Below are 20,311 nucleotides of genomic sequence, written 5' to 3'. Positions count from 1 at the left end.
CAGTAATGAATCGCGCTTCTACACTACCCCGATGATCATTGTCGGACTGTATGGCGACGACGTTAGAGAGGTGCCATCCTCCCAGTGTTCCAGAGATGCACAGCAGCGTTACCGCTGCCATTATCGTCCGGGGAATCATCTGGTATGTCACGGCTGGTAGTGACTGAGGGGAGTCTGATATCTCATCATGTTTTACCTTTCTTGCGGCAGTATCGTGGTACCATTCTGCAACAGGGTATTGCGCGCGCACACGTGGCTCGCGTCTGTACGATGTCTGTGTGATACCTGATGTACTCCCCTGATCAGCAAGATCCGCAGATGTGTTCCTGATAGAACATGTGGTGGGAGTAGTTTGGACCTGAACTCAGTCCGTGAGGACCAAATAACAGTAGTTGTGGGCAGCTTGCGTCAGGAAAGGATACGACGGCTTTGTGAGGTCTTTCCCAATTGTACCAGCGCATGCATCCAGGCCAGAGGGCGTGCAGTGTCATACGGATAGGTGGGCTTATACTGCCAAGTTTTTCGTGAATTTGGCTGGATTTTATAATCACTGAAATAACATCACGAACCTTGTCGATCCTTGAAGTTTCACATCGTTTCCTCCTCCACTTTCGGGTGCTCCACATTTTTTGTTAGGTACTGTTACTTGATAGTCAGTTTAATCTCCCATTTAAATGTGTTTATTCTACACCACAGAATAGAATACACTCCTGGAAATTGAAATAAGAACACCGTGAATTCATTGTCCCAGGAAGGGGAAACTTTATTGACACATTCCTGGGGTCAGATACATCACATGATCACACTGACAGAACCACAGGCACATAGACACAGGCAACAGAGCATGCACAATGTCGGCACTAGTACAGTGTATATCCACCTTTCGCAGCAATGCAGGCTGCTATTCTCCCATGGAGACGATCGTAGAGATGCTGGATGTAGTCCTGTGGAACGGCTTGCCATGCCATTTCCACCTGGCGCCTCAGTTGGACCAGCGTTCGTGCTGGACGTGCAGACCGCGTGAGACGACGCTTCATCCAGTCCCAAACATGCTCAATGGGGGACAGATCCGGAGATCTTGCTGGCCAGGGTAGTTGACTTACACCTTCTAGAGCACGTTGGGTGGCACGGGATACATGCGGACGTGCATTGTCCTGTTGGAACAGCAAGTTCCCTTGCCGGTCTAGGAATGGTAGAACGATGGGTTCGATGACGGTTTGGATGTACCGTGCACTATTCAGTGTCCCCTCGACGATCACCAGTGGTGTACGGCCAGTGTAGGAGATCGCTCCCCACACCATGATGCCGGTTGTTGGCCCTGTGTGCCTCGGTCGTATGCAGTCCTGATTGTGGCGCTCACCTGCACGGCGCCAAACATGCATACCACCATCATTGGCATCAAGGCAGAAGCGACTCTCATCGCTGAAGACGACACGTCTCCATTCGTCCCTCCATTCACGCCTGTCGCGACACCACTGGAGGCGGGCTGCACGATGTTGGGGCGTGAGCGGAAGACGGCCCAACGGTGTGCGGGACCGTAGCCCAGCTTCATGGAGACGGTTGCGAATGGTCCTCGCCGATACCCCAGGAGCAACAGTGTCCCTAATTTGTTGGGAAGTGGCGGTGCGGTCCCCTACGGCACTGCGTAGGATTCTACGGTCTTGGCGTGCATCCGTGCGTCGCTGCGGTCCGGTCCCAGGTCGACGGGCACGTGCACCTTCCGCCGACCACTGGCGACAACATCGATGTACTGTGGAGACCTCACGCCCCACGTGTTGAGCAATTCGGCGGTACGTCCACCCGGCCTCCCGCATGCCCACTATACGCCCTCGCTCAAAGTCCGTCAACTGCACATACGGTTCACGTCCACGCTGTCGCGGCATGCTACCAGTGTTAAAGACTGCGATGGAGCTCCGTATGCCACGGCAAACTGGCTGACACTGACGGCGGCGGTGCACAAATGCTGCGCAGCTAGCGCCATTCGACGGCCAACACCGCGGTTCCTGGTGTGTCCGCTGTGCCGTGCGTGTGATCATTGCTTGTACAGCCCTCTCGCAGTGTCCGGAGCAAGTATGGTGGGTCTGACACACCGGTGGCAATGTGTTCTTTTTTCCATTTCCAGGAGTGTATAATGCTACGCATAAAAAACTTTAAGCAATGACGTATAAGTTCGCTTAGTCGTAGCCAGAACGAGAACTGATTGCTGTTACAATATACATTTTTCATTATTCATCTTTATTCATGGTACCGTTATAATCGCTGCAGGATAAATGGTGCCCCTTCGGGCTTCTTCCGTGTGTCCGTCGACCAAGTGAAATACACTAAGAGCCTAAGAAACTGGTACACCTGCCTAATATCGTGTAGGGCCCCCGCGAGCAGGCAGAAGTGCCCCAACACGACTTGACATGGACTCGACCAATGTCTGAAGTAGTGCTGGAGGGCTGTCCATAAATCCGTAAGAGTGCGAGGTGGTGAAGATCTCTTCTGAACAGTACGTTGCAAGGTATCCCAGTTATGCTCAATAATGTTCATGTCTGGGGAGTTTGGTGGCCAGCGGAAGTGTTTAAGCTCGGAAGAGTGTTCCTCGAGCCACTATGTAGCTGGACGTATGGGGTATCGCATTGTCCTGCTGGAATTGCCCGAGTCCGTCGGAATTCACAGTGGGCATGAATGGATGCAGGGATCAGACAGGATGCTTACGTACGTGTCACCTGTCAGAGTCGTATCTAGACGTATCAGGGATCCCATATCACTCCAACTGCACACGCCCCACACTATTACAAAGCTTCCACCAGCTTGAACAGTCCCCTGCTGACATGCAGAGTCCATGGATTCATATCCCTGTGTTTGAATACGCATGCCTATAGCAGTTTCTTTGGCGACATATTATTCGGATCCCGCTGAAAGAACAACTGTCATCCCTTGTCCAAACACTGCGTCGTATATGTAATAAAAAAACAGTAAAAATCTTTTAGATTTACTTTAGACAATTATTACTGTCAGTACTCATTAACATTAACACAAAATGTATTAGATATTGTGCTTTTTCGTATATCGTATAGGCGGGCAAGTCTTCCGTGGTACAGCAAAAAAAGACACACACTCTACCCGAGCAGCAGCTAAGAGTATTTTAGCGGTACTTCTGAGCTTTCGACGTCTCATTCATACATTCGTCATACTGTAAAACGTGTGTAGTTTTGCTTCCAACATAATAGTATGAAAATATCATGTCACCTTACGCGCAAGCATCAAAACCCGACTAGCAGTGAATAGTTTCGTAGGCGACTGCAACATGAAGGAGCATCTAGTTTCAGTAGAAGTTTGCTGTGCAGTGATATCAAAATGACGATACCGCATAACCATAAAAGTCGATAGCAGTCGATAATGACGCGAGTAACATTAGTTTCTTCCATGGGTAAACTGACCCTCGGAAATCGCAAATATTGGAAAAAAGCTAAAAATTTGCGAATATAATTCTGCCTAACAAGATTCACGGAAACCGCGACATCTTCGAAAATAAGCAGCTAAATTTTTGTGACAAGCAAGAAAGCAAATGTCATTTATGCTCGTTTCATTCGCAGAAATTTAATCTTTCGGTCTGTAATCAGAACACAAACGCAAAGGGGAGCAACAAAAACGAAACAAATAAAAAAAATTAAAATGCAGGACGCCTCCGTAACTCCACGTCTCTAACCTTTTTTTTCTTTCTCTTTCTTCGTCGTTTTCTTCTACTGTTCTGTGTGGAGTTACATAACATGTCTCATATTTCTTCGATAGAAATTTTACTCTTTTATTATTTTTTTATTACAAAGGCTTGGCAGTCCCCTCACCGAATATGTTGATCTGCTATGCTGGCAAGCTCTCGATCACACTCAGTACATACTACAAAACAGGAGCTTTTTTCTTAGGTTCTCCGAAGGCTGTTACCGCCAGTATGTCATTAACCGACATTTAACTATAGCGAACTGTACCAAGAGTGGGCCGGCCGGTGTGGCCGTGTGCTTCTAGGCGCTTCAGTCTGGAACCGCACGACCGCTACGGTCGCAGGTTCGAATCCTGCCTCGGGCATGGACGTGTGTGATGTCCTTAGGTTAGTTAGGTTTAAGTAGTTCTAAGTTCTAGGGGACTGATGACCTCAGATGTTAAGTCCCATAGTGCTCAGAGCCATTTGAACCAACCAAGAGTGGTGTGTTTGTAATAAATCTTCAATGTACAATTGCCTTGCAGCAGCACACTGTCATAAAATGCAAATTAAAATGTGAAAACACTGTAGAATTACGAAATCCAGTATCTCCAAAGTTCTTCATTTTTCGATTGCTATCTACTTTTGCGGTAGTATCCTGGGACAATTCATTTTGATGTCACTTCACAATAAGCTTCTAGTGTTGGTTCAAATGGCTCTGAGCACTATGGGACTCAACTGCTGTGGTCGTAAGTCCCCTAGAACTTAGAACTACTTAAACCTAACTAACCTAAGGACAGCACACAACACCCAGCCATCACGAGGCAGAGAAAATCCCTGACCCCGCCGGGAATCGAACCCAGGAACCAGGGCGTGGGAAGCGAGAACGCTACCGCACGACCACGAGATGCGGGCAAGCTTCTAGTGTCATTAACTTGTTCCACAGTTAAGTTTCGTAACTCACTTGCCACCCCAAGCGCCATCTAGTGGCATTTTGGAAATCGGACAGATCGATCTGTCCAGTATAATCCGCTGCCTGTCGGGAAATATTTTAACTTTATGTATGCCGAACTGGACTTTCCATGTCCTGTGTTCACGCAAGTAGTGCCGAGCATCCGTTGACAGCGAACGCCTCATGTAGAGTCCACGCAGAGTACAGTGTACGATGCGCCGTGATCAATTTTCGTCCATAGTGCTGGGCGAGTTTATTTGTCTCTTCAGGAGAGACCTACACTGTTAGCCCGCTATCGGCCGGTCAGCTACGCCCTGCGATGACAGAATCGCGGCGCACGGCCTGCACACTCCCTCAAACTATTTTACAGAAACTATTCGCTAAAAAATTCATTTTTGCGTTAAATATACAGTTACATGTCAGCTTCATAATGATGTGCCCATCATTTCGTTAGTGGTTATATTTCTTGTGGTATTTGCATTTAAGTAAAACACTGCGATAAATCTGAAATGGTTTGCAGCGAAAAATAGGGTTCGCTATGATTTTGCGTTTGGTGTGTACTACATAACATGTTGCTGCATATGAAATTTAGGTAAGACAATTGAAGTTTGGCTGAGGTCTGTATCTGATACCAGTCTCGAGAAAATTGATCTGATGTAGCAGACTCAATTGCAATCGCGAGCGCCAGCAATAAGCACTCCGCCTTGAGGCCACAAGTGGCCCACTGGGACCATCTGATCTCCGTGTCATCCTAAACACTCTCCCAGTCGTTATGATGGTTTTCTGTGACCGGAGCACTACTATTCGATCGAGTAGCTCCTCAATTGGCATCACGAGGCTGAGCGCTTCCCTTAAAAATGGCAATAGCGTATGGCGGCCCAGACGGTCACCCATCCAAATGCTGGCCGCGCCCGACAGAGCTTAACTTCGCTGATATGACAAAAATCGGTGTATCCACTGCGGCAAGGCCATTGCCGCCAGCGATGAAGCCATAGTAAAATATTCACAACTTTCCTCATATTTCATAAATGGTTTGATATATCGAAATGAGATTTTGGTAAATGATAACATACAAAGAGGTGAGTATTTTTCCATATGGTTCTTACACGAAACTTCGTGATCTACCCTGCCATTCCACTAACTATAGTGTTTTCAGATGAAAGAATGTAATTTTTGAGAGCCGTCGATTGCTGATCAAACGAGAAATGCTCTGGGTTTTGCACAATATAAGTGAAGACATTACGCGTTTATTTTTATACCGAGGATGTGCTTTTTCATAAGCCGTTGACCTTGCTTTTTCTTCGTTCCTCAATTAATAAACGTCTGTTTCAGAATTCTCTCGAAGTTGCATCTGCACAACACTTTAGTGAGGTGACATTGTATACACTCCACTGTATTACAGCAAAAGAAGTAAATTTTAACATGGCAACAAGAGAACTGTATGTTTCACTCAAAATTCCATACTCATGACGCTTCTCTGAAAGTTACAAATGGTTAACAAGCAAGGCGAAAATAAATCGTTACTTAATATTTACAAAACATGTGAGTGTAAGCTTCAGTTTAGCACAAAACTTCCCCTCCAGCAATCGGCATTTCTCCTACAGCCCTGCCTGCAACCTCCCCGAGTGTTGCTCCCCCACGTCTGCCCTGCCAATTGCGCAGCTATTTGCCACGGTATTCTGCGTCCACTCTTGTCTGGAGACACTGTAGACAGCAGACGTATGTCTCGACCAGGCAAAGGCTACATATCGCGGGGCCCTTGTAATGTATTACTAAATATCACCTTGTACATTTGTAAGGTAATATGGAACAAAGTATTGCCACATAAAGATTGCGTTTCGTCACATCATCGTGGAGGGGAAATAATGGGAAGGCAGTGAGTCCTCTCGTACTACACTACTGGCCATTAAAATTGCTACACCACGAAGATGACGTGCTACAGACGCGAAATTCAACCGACAGGAAGATGCTGTGATATGCAAATGATTAGCTTTTCAGAACATTCACACAAGGTTGGCGCCGGTGGCGACACCTACAACGTGACGGCATGAGGAAAGTTTCCAACCGATTGCTCATACACAAACAGCAGTTGACCGGCGTTACCTGGTGAAACGTTGTTGTGATGCCTCGTGTGAGGAAGAGAAACGCGTACCATCACGTTTCCGACTTTGATAAAGGTCGGATTGTAGCCTATCGAGATTGTGGTTTATCGTATCGCGACATTGCTGCTCGCGTTGGTCGAGATCCAATGACTGTTAGCAGAATATGGAATCGGTGGGTTCAGGAGGGTAATACGAAACGGCGTGTTGGATCCCAACGGCCTCGTGTTACTAGCAGTCGAGATAACAGGCATCTTATCCGCATGACTGTAACGGATCGTGCAGCCACGTCTCGATCCCTGAGTCAACAGATGGGGACGTTTGCAAGACAACCATCTGCACGGACAGTTAGACGACGTTTGCAGCAGCATGGACTACAGCTCGGAGACCATGGCTGCGGTTACCCATGACGCTGCATCACAGACAGGAGCGCCTGCGATAGTGTACTCAACAACGAACCTGGGTGCACGAATGGCAAAACGTCATTTTTTCGGATGAATCCAGGTTCTGTTTACAGCATCATGATGGTCGCATCTGTGTTTGGCGACATCGCGGTGAACGCACATTGGAAGCGTGTATTCATAGCCATAATGGCGTATCACCCGGCGTGATGGTATGGGGTGCCATTGGTTACGCGTCTTGCTCACCTCGTGTTCGCATTGACGGCACTTTGAACAGTGGACGTTACATTTCAGGTGTGTTACGACCCGTGGCTCTACCCTTCCTTCGATCCCTGCGAAACCCTACATTTCAGCAGGATAATGCACGACCGCATGTTACAGGTCCTGTACGGGCCTTTCTGGACACAGAAAATGCTCGACCGCTGCCTTGGCCAGCACATTCTCCATATCTCTCACCAATTGAAAACGTCTGGTCAATGGTGGCCGAGCAACTGGCTCGTCACAATACGCCAGTCACTATTCTTGATGAAATGTGATATCGTGTTGAAGCTGCATGGGCAGCTGTACCTGTACATGCCATCCAAGCTCTGTTTGACTCAATGCCCAGGCGTATGAAGGCCGTTATTACGGCCAGAGGTGGTTGTTCTGGGTACTGATTTCTCGGGATCTGTGCACCCAAATCGCGTGAAAACGTAATCACATGTCAGTTCTAGTATAATATATTTGTCAAATGAATACCCGTTTATCATCTGCATTTCTTCTTGGTGTAGCAATTTTAATGGCCAGTAATGTAGACACTGCAAACATAAATGTGCCAGTACAGGACCAGAGGCCTGCAGGCGTCAACGCACTTTCCAGCTCTTCGGTTGCTGCTTGCGTAGCTTGAGCTGGACAGGTAGATGGTCAGTCAGCTGTTCCTGTGTGTTTCAGAGGACTGCGTGGCTGCTAACGGCCGTGTTCCTGCTGGCCGCCGTCGCCTGCGCCCTTTCGCAGTAAGTACGCCGCCGCCTCCGCTGCGCAGTGCCTACAGTTATCCGGACACCTGCCGGACATACACTCTAAGCTTGCGATAGATCCATTCAGAACAACTCATTCTTAGCACGAGTTTGTCTTAGCCCTCTACATCTACAGGGCGAGTCAGCTAAGACGTACCACCCTCAATATACTCCAAGACAAGAAAAACAAAGCACCAGAATTGGACGGAAATCGGTAGATGTGATGTACATGTTTAACCAAACACGTTATTACAATATCAGAAAAAAATGGATGATTTATTGAAGGGAAAGAACTTCACATAACGAGCAATTCAATAACCTGTTGCTCCACCTCTTATGTTTTGCAAGCAGTTATTCGAATTTGCATTGATTGATAGAGCTATTGGATGTCATCCTGAGGGATATTGTGCCAAAGTCTGTCCAATTGGCGCGTTAGATCGTCAAAATCACGAGGTGATTGGAGGGCCCTGCCCATAATACTTCAAACGTTCTCAGTTGGGGCCTCACAAGCGGCTTGTAATTAGATTGGCTGCTTACCGAATACTGTTTCAATTATGCGACTGAATTCGTAATTTCCTGTCAGAGAGGCCACAGTTCGTAGTAGTAGCTGACGGGAAGTCACCGAGTGCAACGTCAGCGATTTTTGGCGTTCCCCAAGGTAGTGTTATAAACACTCTGCTGTTCTTTATCTATACAAACGATTTGTGTGACAATCTGAGCAGACGTCTTGGGTTTTTTGGCGATAATGCTGTCGTTTATCTTCTAGTAAAATCATTAGAAGATCAAAACAAATTTCAAAACGATTTAGAAAACATATCTTTATGGTGCGAAAATTGGCAATTGACCCTAAACAACGAAAAGTGTGAGGTTCAAAATGGTTCAAATGGCTCTGAGCACTATGGGACTTAACTTCTGAGGTCATCAGTCCCGTAGAACTTAGAACTACTTAAACCTAACTAACCTAAGGACATCACACACATCCATGCCCGAGGCAGGATTCGAACCTGCGACCGTAGCGGTCGCGCGGTTGTAAAGTGTGAGGTCATCCACATTAGTGCTAAAAGGAATCCGTTAACCTTCGGTTACCCGATAAATCAATCAGATCTGAAGGTTGTAAATTGAACTAAATACCTAGGAATTACAATTACGAACAACGTAAATTGGAAAGAACACACAGAAAATATTTCGAGAAAGCGAGCCAAATACTGTATTTCGTTGGCAGAACACTTAGCAGTTACAACAGATCTACTAAAGGGACTGCTTACACTACGCTATTTTGGAGTACTGCTGTGCGGTGTTGGATACGTACCAGATAAAATTAACGGCGTACATCAAGAAATTTCAAAGAAAGGCAGCATGTTTCGTATTACCGAGAAACATGGGAGATAATGTCACGGACATGTTATAGGATTTGATGTGGACGTCATTTAAACAAATGCTTTTCTCGTTGCAGTGGGTTCTTCTTACGAAATTTCAATCAACAACTTTCTTCTCCAAATACGAAAATAGTTTGTTGAACCGACCTACAAGCGAAGAAACGATCCTCATAATAAAAGTAAAGGAGCTCAGGGTTCACACGGAAAGATACAGGTGATCCTTTTTTTCCACGCGCTGTTCAGGAGTGGAATAACAGAGAATTATTGTGAAGGTAGTTCAATGAACCCTCTGCCAGCACTTACGTGTGATTTGCAGAGAAGCCGTGATTTGCAGAGTAGCCATGCACATGTAGATGTTGGTCTGGCCACCTTTCTGGCCAAGATACGGCAAGCTCGAAGATAAGCAGCAGAAGCCCTTGCCGTGTGCGGGCGGGCATTATTTTGCTGGATGTCCAGGGTGGCTTTCCATGTAGGGCAACAAAACAGGGTACAGAACATCGTCGACGTACCGCTGTTCCGTAGGTGTACCGCGGTCACTAGGGCGTGGTTGTAAGCGGGTCTCATCACTGAAGACAATTCTACGTCGGTTAATGAGATTCAAGGCCAAAGAAGTGTCTGGAGACTCCTGGACAGCTATGGGATACTAACCTCGTTGTCGCCTGTCATACAGCCCAACAAGCATGAGTGATAGCCCGGAGTGCCATTTCTTTTCGTAGTAAGACCTCCTTGGTTGCCATACGCGGCACTGTTACAGCCTAGGGTAAGTCGACGATATTCTGGACCCCGTTTTGTTGCCCTTCATGACAAGCCATCCTGGGCTTACATTTCAGCAAGATAATGTCTGCCCGCAGACGGCGAGAGTTTCTAGTGCTTGTCAAATCCTACCTTGGCCAGCAAGGTCGCCGGGTCTCTTCCCAATTGAGAACGTATGGACCGTTTTTGACGAGGCCTACCAAGCAGCTCGGAATTTTGAGGACCTAAGGCGCCAGCTGGACAGAATCCGTCACGAGGATATCCAACGTCTGTGTCATTAAATGCCAAGTGGAATAACTGCTTGTATAAGGGTCAGAGGTGGACCAATACGTCATTGATTTGCCCAGTTTGTGAAGCTCTTTCTCTTTTTCTGAAATTGTAATCCTTTGTTTGTCTGCACACGTACACCGCATTTACGGTTTCAGTCCAGTTCTGATGATATCTTCGTGGTGCGTCGTTTTTGTTCTTAGAATGTATGTCCAGAAGGAGTAAATATATCGAAATGTGATTTTCGCTAACATGTAGTGAAAAAATTGACAAATTTTACAGGAAAAGTGTATAGCTTCATTTTGAAAAGTAAGTGTCGTAGTTCGGCAGCTACAAACAATAATAATTAATTGGGTACATCAGGAAATTCATCACATATTTCACCATAACTTAACGAAAACGGCACCTCGCTATATTTACTTGTTTTGTGTATATTTTTAGTTGCCTGTTAATGCCACAGACTATTAATGACCACAGCGTTCTGAAGATCAAACCTAGTGACCAATCAACAGGGCACCAATTGTCATCCCTAGCGTCTCTATATTATTTTATTTTGCCATAATTTATTTTACGTTCATTATCTACTGAGGGTAGAAAAACTCTTTTTAGTAAAGATCGTTTCAGTGTTAACTATGCAAAACACAAATGTTTAAATGTACACTACTGGCCATTAACATTGGTACGAAGATGACGTGCTACAGACGCGAAATTTAACCGACAGGAAGAAGATGCAGTGATATGCAGATGATTAGCTTTTCAGAGCATTCACACAAGGTTGGCGCAGGTGGCGACACCTACAACGTGCTGACATGAGGAAAGTTTCCAACCGATTTCTCATACGCAAACAGCAGTTGACCGGCGTTGCCTCGCGAAACGTTGTTGTGATGCCTCGTATAAGGAGGAGAAATGCGTACCATCACATTTTCGACTTTGATAAAGGTCGGATTGTAGCCTATTGCGATTGCAGTTTATTGTATCGCGACATTGCTGCTCGCGTTGATCGAGATCCACTGACTGTTATCAGAAAATGGAATCGGTGGGTTCAGGAGGGTAATATGGAACGTCGTGCTGGATCCCAACGGCCTCGTATCATTAGCAGTCGAGATGACAGGCATCTTATCCGCATGGCTGTAAAGGATCGTGCAGCCACGTCTCTATCCCTGAGTCAACAGATGGGGACGTTTGCAAGACAACAACCATCTGCACGAACAGTTCGAGGACGTTTGCAGCAGTATGGACTATCAGCTCGGAGACCATGGCTGCATCATAGACAGGAGCGCCTGCGATGGTGTACTCAGCGACGAACCTGGGTGCACGAAAAGCAAAACGTCATTTTTTCGGATGAATCCAGGTTCTGTTTACAGCATCATGATGGTCGTATCCGTGTTTGGCGACATCGCGGTGAACGCACATTGGAAGCGTGTATTCGTTATCGCCATACTGGCGTATCACCCGGCGTGATGGTATGGGGTGCCATTGGTTACACGTCTCGGTCACCTGTTGTTCGCATTGACGGCACTTTGAACAGTGGACGTTACATTTCAGATGTGTTACGAACCGTGGCTCTACCCTTCATTCGATCCCTGCGAAACCCTACATTTCAGCAGGATAATGCACGACCGCATGTTACAGGTCCTGTACGGGCCTTTCTGGATACAGAAAATGTTCGACTGCTGCCCTGGCCAGCACATTCTCTAGAGCTCTCACCAATTGAAAACGTCTGGTGAATGGTGGCTGAGCAACTGGCTTGTCACAATATGCCAGTCACTACTCTTGATGAACTGTGGTATCGTGTTGAAGCTGCATGGGCAGCTGTACCTGTACATGCCATCCAAGCTCTGTTTGACTCAATGCCCAGGCGTATGAAGGCCGTTATTACGGCCAGAGGTGGTTGTTCTGGGTACTGATTTCTCAGGATCTGTGCACCCAAATCGCGTGAAAACGTAATCACATGTCAGTTCTAGTATAATATATTTGTCAAATGAATACCCGTTTATCATCTGCATTTCTTCTTGGTGTAACAATTTTAATGGCCAGTAGTGTAAATATGGGGGGGGGGGGGGGCGTTCAATAAGTAATGCAACACATTTTTTTTCTCGTTAAGTTGGTTTTATGCAAGATTCCAATACATCATGTTATTCCCCCATTCTTTTGGCTACAAAATCATATTTTCAACATAATGTACGTTCAATGGAACGGTCTTACGCCACCTCACGGGAGGACCTGTATGCCCGAATGACTCTACTGGTCGACGTTGGAGCCAAAGTCCTGCTGCATCAGTAGCCTCCCCATCTTCCACGTAATGTATCTGGTGGGGTGTATCCCTCATCGGGCCAAACAGATGGAGTTCCAGGCTGTAGTATGGATGAGAAAGAGAAGTCGTGTGGTTTTGTGACGGTGTTAGACTAAAAATTATCACGATCAGCCTCGTAACGCCCAAGCAGTTCCCACAGATGGTCCTTCGCTGCTCTCTATGGTCTTCTGTTAGGCGCGAGGATGCCAGCGGGCACACACCTATAAGTATTCTAAATGCTTGACGAGTGTGTCAGACTACCAACACAGACGTCCAGTTGTATAGCGAGATGTTTGATTGTGATCTGTCGATCATCTCGAATGAGAGTGTCCGCACATTCCAACATTGCAGGAGTCACAGCTGTGTGTGGTCGGCCGGCACGCAGGAGATTGAACAGATTTGCTCGACGTTGTTGCGCTGTTGACAGACGCCGACCCCAACGACTCACCAAGCTTTTGTTCGCTGCCTGGTCTCCGTAAAAATTCTACAAGCACCTATAAATATCTGCGATGCTCTAGCTTTTCGCCAGAAGAAACTCAATGACAGCTCTCTGCATGGATCGCACCTCCGCTACAGACGTCATTTTAAAGGCTTCGTATAGCGCAGCCACCTGTCGGATCTTTATGAAACTATAGGGGGGGAAGCGGGAATATTCCACGATGTCCCACAACTATTCAGCATTTCTTCAACCCAAACTAACCCAGAAAAATAAGTGTTGCATTACCTGTTCAACGTCCCTCGTGATTTAGGAGCGTAATAATGGTGTGTTTGCATCAAACATTATATAGTTATATAGGAGATCTAAGTGGTATCTCTGTGTTACTCTCATACATCATGTAACTAAGTGCGACATAAATATTCAACCAAGATGTGGCATTTGAATGAAAAATATGTTACTGCATGAATTTTCTATGCATCAGTAATTATAGTGACTAAGGAATGACATCAGTACAAGACAGTGAAGTTATAGTACACATCTAACATTTGCCAATAACAAAATCATTGTTTCTGTTACCTTCAATATTAATGCGAAAACTATTCAAAACTCTCGTTGTCATTTAAAACACAGTCTGCAATGGTAACTAAATGAAGTTTTCTCCAGTTTGTGTAATCTGAATTCCGTCAAACAACATATCAGAACAATAAAAGGAGCCATTTCTTCAATAAAGTAATGCGTAAAAGAAAACTAATCTTGAGATACCTACAGCCCTAGTTTCAAATGTCAGTGAAGTGATAGTATAATTCTGGTAGATATTTCCTGTTTTTCATAATAACATAAGGAACTTTGTGTTGATTAACACTGTCAACGGTCTTGCCTCTTAATTCAGTTTTATCCACTTTAGTGTCCTCAACAGTTAGTCTCTTACCAATTGAAAATTTGTTAACCTGCAATTAGTAGATTCGGTCTTCTCTCTACTGTTTTGACAGTCAATGTTACTAGTATAATTAACTCATCCGTGTTGTCGGAAACATTAGTCAAAATCTTGCATTAGGTCAGTAGCATATTAATTACATCATAGACTTAACACGAAATCATGTATTTAATCACCATAGCGCTTGCAACTAGAAGCTACAATGTATCCCATGCAAACAATAGTACGACAGCACACTATGCGGATAGCTACCAAATAACCACATTTCCATATTTGTGTACTTAATCTTGTTTAATAAGATAAGCGTCAATTTCCATTTATACATACAAACCCATAAACAACAACATTTCATAACTTTAGGTAGTATTGGCCTGTGGTATTATGGTAAGTGCTTCCGTCATGTAGTTGACTGTTTCATAGCCGAACAGAGACGCCTCCTCTGCTAGAAAGCTTTTCCATTTCATTTTGAAAATTCTAGAAAATATAAGGCAGAACGGTATCTCCCCAATTCCGATGGTCTAATTTTCTTCCTCTTTCATTACGTGCAGGTAACAGGTTATTCATTATAAAGAATTTTTAACCCTAGATTAATTGAAAATTCTAGTTTTGCACGAAATATTTATTGTTTGTGGAATAACTGGCTTGATTTCTTATTACTCGCGAAAATGTTAGCTTTGAATACCGGTATCTAAAGTGCACCAAAACAAATCGGATTTAGTCAAATTAAATAGCAAGCAGGTCCTGAATAATTACTACAATCCGTGTCTCTCTCAATGACATAGCCGTAATGGCGGCTACACAGACATAGCCCAAGCCGGTTATTCAAGTTGTTACAACACAACTCATCCATATTCTTACTTGGGAACTTGTCAATAACATATCAAAGAGATTAATGGTAATAAATAATAAGAAATGAGTCAATATTTGAACGAAAATAAATAATTATTCTCATTTATATGAGCTTACAATGATACATACATCTTAATAGATCGGAGTTGCGATCTACCAAAGCTACGGTTCGACAGTTTTGGCGCAGTATATAAATGACATAGTAAATGGTAGATTTATCCAACAGTATTGGTAGCATTAGTAGGAAAAGAAACGTTAATGAATGTGTAAGCTAGATACAGGGAACCGAAGACTTCTTTTCGTTTTTTGTTTGTTTAGTTATTTGTTTGGAATATAATTAGAATTGCACATCATTCAGTGTTAGTCCGTTGTATATGTTATATCCCTGCAGAATATAAATTGCTTTTTATAAGTAATAGGAATTAGCTGATCGCGTAACGTCTGCGCTTTTATCGAACCAAATCAATTGCTTTTGATGCAAGCACAGTTTACATGTACACACATAAAAATATATAATTATTGTTGTTATTTAGTACTGAATAGAACGTGCTTCATCATAATCAAAGGCAAGAGTTTCCCATTATTATTTATAAATGCAGAAGTTGTTTATGAATAACATAAATATATTTTATATAAGACAGACGGACAGACGGGTGAAAAAATGGGATTAGCCGACCTCGGGGAAGATCAGTTTGGATTCCGTAGAAAAGTTGGAATTCGCTAGGAAATACTGACTCTGTGGCTTATCTTAGAAGGTAGATTAAGGAAAGGGAAACCTACGTTTCTAGCATTTGTAGACTTAGAGAAAGCGTTTGACAATGTTGACTGGAATACTCTCTTTCAAATTCTGAAGGTGACAGGGGTAAAATAAGGGAGCGAAAGGCTGTTTACAGTTTGCACAGAAACCAGATGGCAGCAGTAAGAGTCGAGGGGCATGAGAGGGAAGCAGTGGTTAAGAAGGGAGTGAGACAGGTTTGTAGCCTATCCCCGATGTCATTCAATCTGTATATTGAGGAAACAGTAAAGGAAAGAAAAAAATGGGGTAGGAATTAAAATTCACGGAGAAGAAATAAAACCTTTGAGGTTTACCGATGACATTGTAATTCTGTCAGAGACAGCAAAGGACCTGGAAGACCAGTTGAACGGAATGGGCAGAGTCTTGAAAGGAGGATATAAGACGAAAATCAACAAAAGCAAAACGAGGATAATAGAATGTGGTCGAATTAAATCAGGTGATGCTGAGGGAATTAGATTAGGAAATGAGACACTTAAAGTAGTAGATGAGTTTTGTTGTTTGGGGAGTAAAATGACTGATGATGGACGAAATAGGGAAGATATAAAATGTAGACTGGCTATCGCAAGAAAAGCGTGTCTGAAGAAGAGAAATTTTTTAACATCGAGTGTGGATTTAAGTGTCAGGAAGTCTTTTCTGAAAGTATTTATGTGGAGTGTAGCCATGTATGGAAGTGAAACATGGATGATAAATAGTTTAGACAAAAAGAGAATAGAAGCTTTTGATGTCTGGTGCTTCAGAAGAACTCTGAAGATTAGGTGGGTAGATCACGTAACTAACAAGGAGGTACTGAATAGAATTGGGGAGAAGAGGAATTTGTGGCACAACTTGACTAGAATAACGGAGCGGTTGGTAGGACACAGTCTGAGGCATCAAGGGATCACCAATTTAGTGTTGGAGGGAAGCGTGGAGGGTAAAAATCTAAAGGGAGACCAAGAGATGAATACACTAAGCAGATTCAGAAGGATGTGGCTGCAGTAGTTACTCAGAGATGAAGAAGCTTGCACGGGATGGAGTGGCACGGAGAGCTGCATCAAACCACTCTCTCGACTGAAGACCACAACAACTACAATGTAGAAAAAAATAATTTTGCTGGCAAGAAAGAAAAGAAGAAAAAATACTAATACGTTGCTATAAAATTCTACATACCCGCTTCCGTTCAGCCCAGTTTCTCATTTAATTAAGTTATTGTGGAGCAACACTACTGTTGAACGTGCTGGCAACGTTTCTTTTGGCTGGAAGGAACTAGGCCCCTATAACAGGCACTATTTCAAACACCCCACCGTACCCTTTGGAGTAGAGAATGTCCTTATCTGAGCTTTGTCTCTTACGCTAGATGTACAATGCACAACAAATGCATGCATCCTATCGAAGGCAATGACGGCTTCTAAGTTGTGTTGGCGTTATTATGGATTGTTGTTCTTTACTCATGTCAAAAGCACACCATACATCAGTATGTATAAACAGGGTGGAGAGAAACAAAGTGATAAGTTCAGAGCATGGTAGGGAACGTCGAATCCAGCAAATGTTTTCCACATTACTATAGGTAAAGAGGTACGGCCACAAAACGATAGCCAGTCAGCGACGAGTGCCCTGAAGTATGTACAGTTAAATGAACTCGACGCAGCTAATAACTGCTAAGGAGCGCAGCTAGTTATTAAGTAATTGAAGATAATAGTTTCAGCTTAACAGTCAAAACGAAGAAAAACTTTAAAAGCTTTATTCATGACTAGATGAGAATGTTCTGCGATGTTTCCTGCGAAAATCAACTACGCTGGAAGTTACATTATGTTATAATTTCTTAAAATATTAAACTGTACTTGAAAACATCACTGCAGTAAAATAACCGATATATGATACTGTAAACTGTAGTGTTGTTAATAATGAAACGTAAAGGCCACATTTTTTAATGTTTGCCAATGTACGCATCAATGAACTTTTGTTCTAACAAGTACAACGGATCAGTCAGTGAGACCAAAGACAACGGTGAAACAGAAAACAACAATTAAATTTTAAACACTTCTTTTTTCTCAAATCACATTGCTTGCAGCAAATGTTCAAAATTCCTTCGTCCAAAATCGCTACAAAGTTGACATCCTTTCGAAAGTTCCTGAAATGATACGAATGATTGTAGCGGTTTAAAATACCTTCACTTGTTGCTGGTTGACTGTCGTTTCATGCTCATAACGCCACCACGGTTGATTTCCAACCTATGGTAATATGGAAAATTTTGCCCGATTCGACGGCTCCTACACTAATATTACTGCGTCGACAAGAAGGCCTCGAACTTACATCGCATATTGCTCAAACTGCCCGTTTCAGAGCCAAAAAACCCTTTCAGGATAGAAAGAACCACCTCGGACAGAATGCGATGCCGTATGTCATAAGCGAATGAAAAAATGCAAAGTAGGCTCATTTTCATGTTGGATTATCACTTACTGCAGGTACTGCTCTATTGGTAAATATAGCAACATTCAGTTTTTGAACAACTTCTTGAACATGAACTTTCCATGACAGCTTGCCATGTACCCTAACAAATAGGAATATGGATTGTCCAGGCTTACTCATCGTGCGCCTTTTCTCTGTAATAAAAAATGGCAGTTTTAATTGAATTGTGTGTCAGGAATTAAAAACTGAGTCTTACTCTGATTTAGCAACAGTTTTTTTCCCATCTAGCCATGAAATTGCTTTGAACTGCAGTGTTTGCAAAACTGCCTGTGTTTTACTCAACGTCCTTCACTACTATGCTAATGTCATCAGAAAATAGAAATACTTTATCTCTTCCCCCCCCCCCCCCTACAATCTCTCTGTCCATCTCCACCTATCCCCTCTCTCTTTCCATCTCCTCCTCACCCCCTGTGCATCTCTTCCTCCCCCTCTACTGACAATCTCTCTCTCTCCTCTCTCTGTTCACACCACTCTCCCCCTTTCTCTGTCCATCTACGCCTCACCCCCTTCTCTCGCCATCTCCTCTTCACTTTCCTCACTGATTCTCTCCTCCTCTCCTTGTCTCTCCCATCTCCTCCTCCCCAGCCCTCTGTCCATCTCCTCATCTCCCCTCTGTTCATCTACTCCTCCCCCTCTCTCTGTCCATCTCCTTGCCCCTCTCTCTCTATCCCTCACCTCCTTGCCCCCCCTCACTGTCCATTCCTTCACGCCCCCTCTGTCCATCCTGTCCTGCCCCCTCACTCCGTATACATCTCTTCCTGCCCCCTACCTCTGTCCTTCCTCTGCTTTTACCTAACTCAGTTCTCCCAGAGCTGTGTCCATGCACACATGTTGCCCTTGCAAAACAGGCCAATAAAGGAGGTCAATACCACCTTGACAACACGCCTTTCATGCAGAGTACCCTGTAAGTCAGGGGTTTCAAAACCATTGTTTTGCCCCTGACTTATAGTCTGCCATGCAAAGCAGACTGATAAAGCATGCTGATGCTACTACAACACAGTACACCTGTCATGCAGAGCAGCTTATATGTTAGAGGCTGGCAAACCATTTCTTGCACCTAATGTATAGGGTGCCCTGAAAAGCAGGTTAATTAGGTAAGCCAACACTAATCACATACTATATGCCAGTCATACGGGGAAGCCTACACAGTAGGTGCTGAAAAATATATGTTTATGCTCTTATTTCTGCTCATATTGGAGTTAAGAGGTTACAAACCCTGTGGTTCACTGTTTCTGTGCCAAATTTGGCTGAAATTGATCCAGGGGTTTGGGAGGACCCTTGAGGCACTTCCCACTTAACCATGCCCCTATCAGCTGCCACCTCATAGCCATTCTTATTACTGAGTAAATAATCTTTTTCTATCTGCTTTCCCAATGACATTTTTAAGCACTTCCCAATACTATTGATGATACAATTTTTCTCCTGTCAGTGTACAGTCGAATCACATTAGATGTTAAAAAAATGGTTCAACTGGCTCTGAGCACTATGGGACTTAACATCTATGGTCATCAGTCCCCTAGAACTTAGAACTACTTAAACCTAACTAACCTAAGGACAGCACACAACACCCAGTCATCACGAGGCAGAGAAAATCCCTGACCCCGCCGGGAATCGAACCCGGAAACCCGGGCGTGGGAAGCGAGAACGCTACCGCACGACCACGAGCTGCGGACATTAGATGTTATTTCATGAATGGTTCGAGATATCGAAACGAGGTTTTCTGTGAATGGTAGATGGCAGAGGGGTATATAATTCTGTAACATGTTTAAATTCATGACTCTTGTATCAAACAAGACGCTAAACCAAGGAATTTATTTCTTAATAGAGCGTTTGGGAAGAAGAGTATGCTGAGATAACGCTTATTAATGTTGGTATTCAGATTTTTCACAAATTAATTTCATAATAGTGCTGAAGTTGAGCCAAAAGGCTGCCGCCATCCGTTATTGCGGTATGAACACCACCAAATGGGCCACTCATATCACACTCGACCGTTATATGCAGCAAGAAGTTTGAAGGTGTTTCCGCCACAA

General features: G+C 44.2%; 1 protein-coding gene across 3 annotated transcripts in view; it reads left to right on the top strand.

Annotated features, from left to right (window-relative positions):
- Window positions 1-20,311, top strand: part of LOC126259186 (proline-rich protein HaeIII subfamily 1-like) — a 60,778-nt gene that overhangs the window by 19,354 nt on the left and 21,113 nt on the right. For all 3 annotated transcript variants that reach the window (XM_049955767.1, XM_049955769.1, XM_049955768.1), the window contains exon 2: window positions 8,065-8,126. In XM_049955767.1, coding sequence (XP_049811724.1) covers window positions 8,065-8,126 — 62 coding nt within the window. The remainder of the gene's footprint in view (window positions 1-8,064; window positions 8,127-20,311) is intronic.

Source organism: Schistocerca nitens, chromosome 5, assembly GCF_023898315.1.
Source record: "Schistocerca nitens isolate TAMUIC-IGC-003100 chromosome 5, iqSchNite1.1, whole genome shotgun sequence".
In the NCBI taxonomy this organism is placed as follows: Eukaryota; Metazoa; Arthropoda; class Insecta; order Orthoptera; family Acrididae; genus Schistocerca; species Schistocerca nitens.
This window is presented reverse-complemented; position numbering and strand designations above follow the sequence as displayed.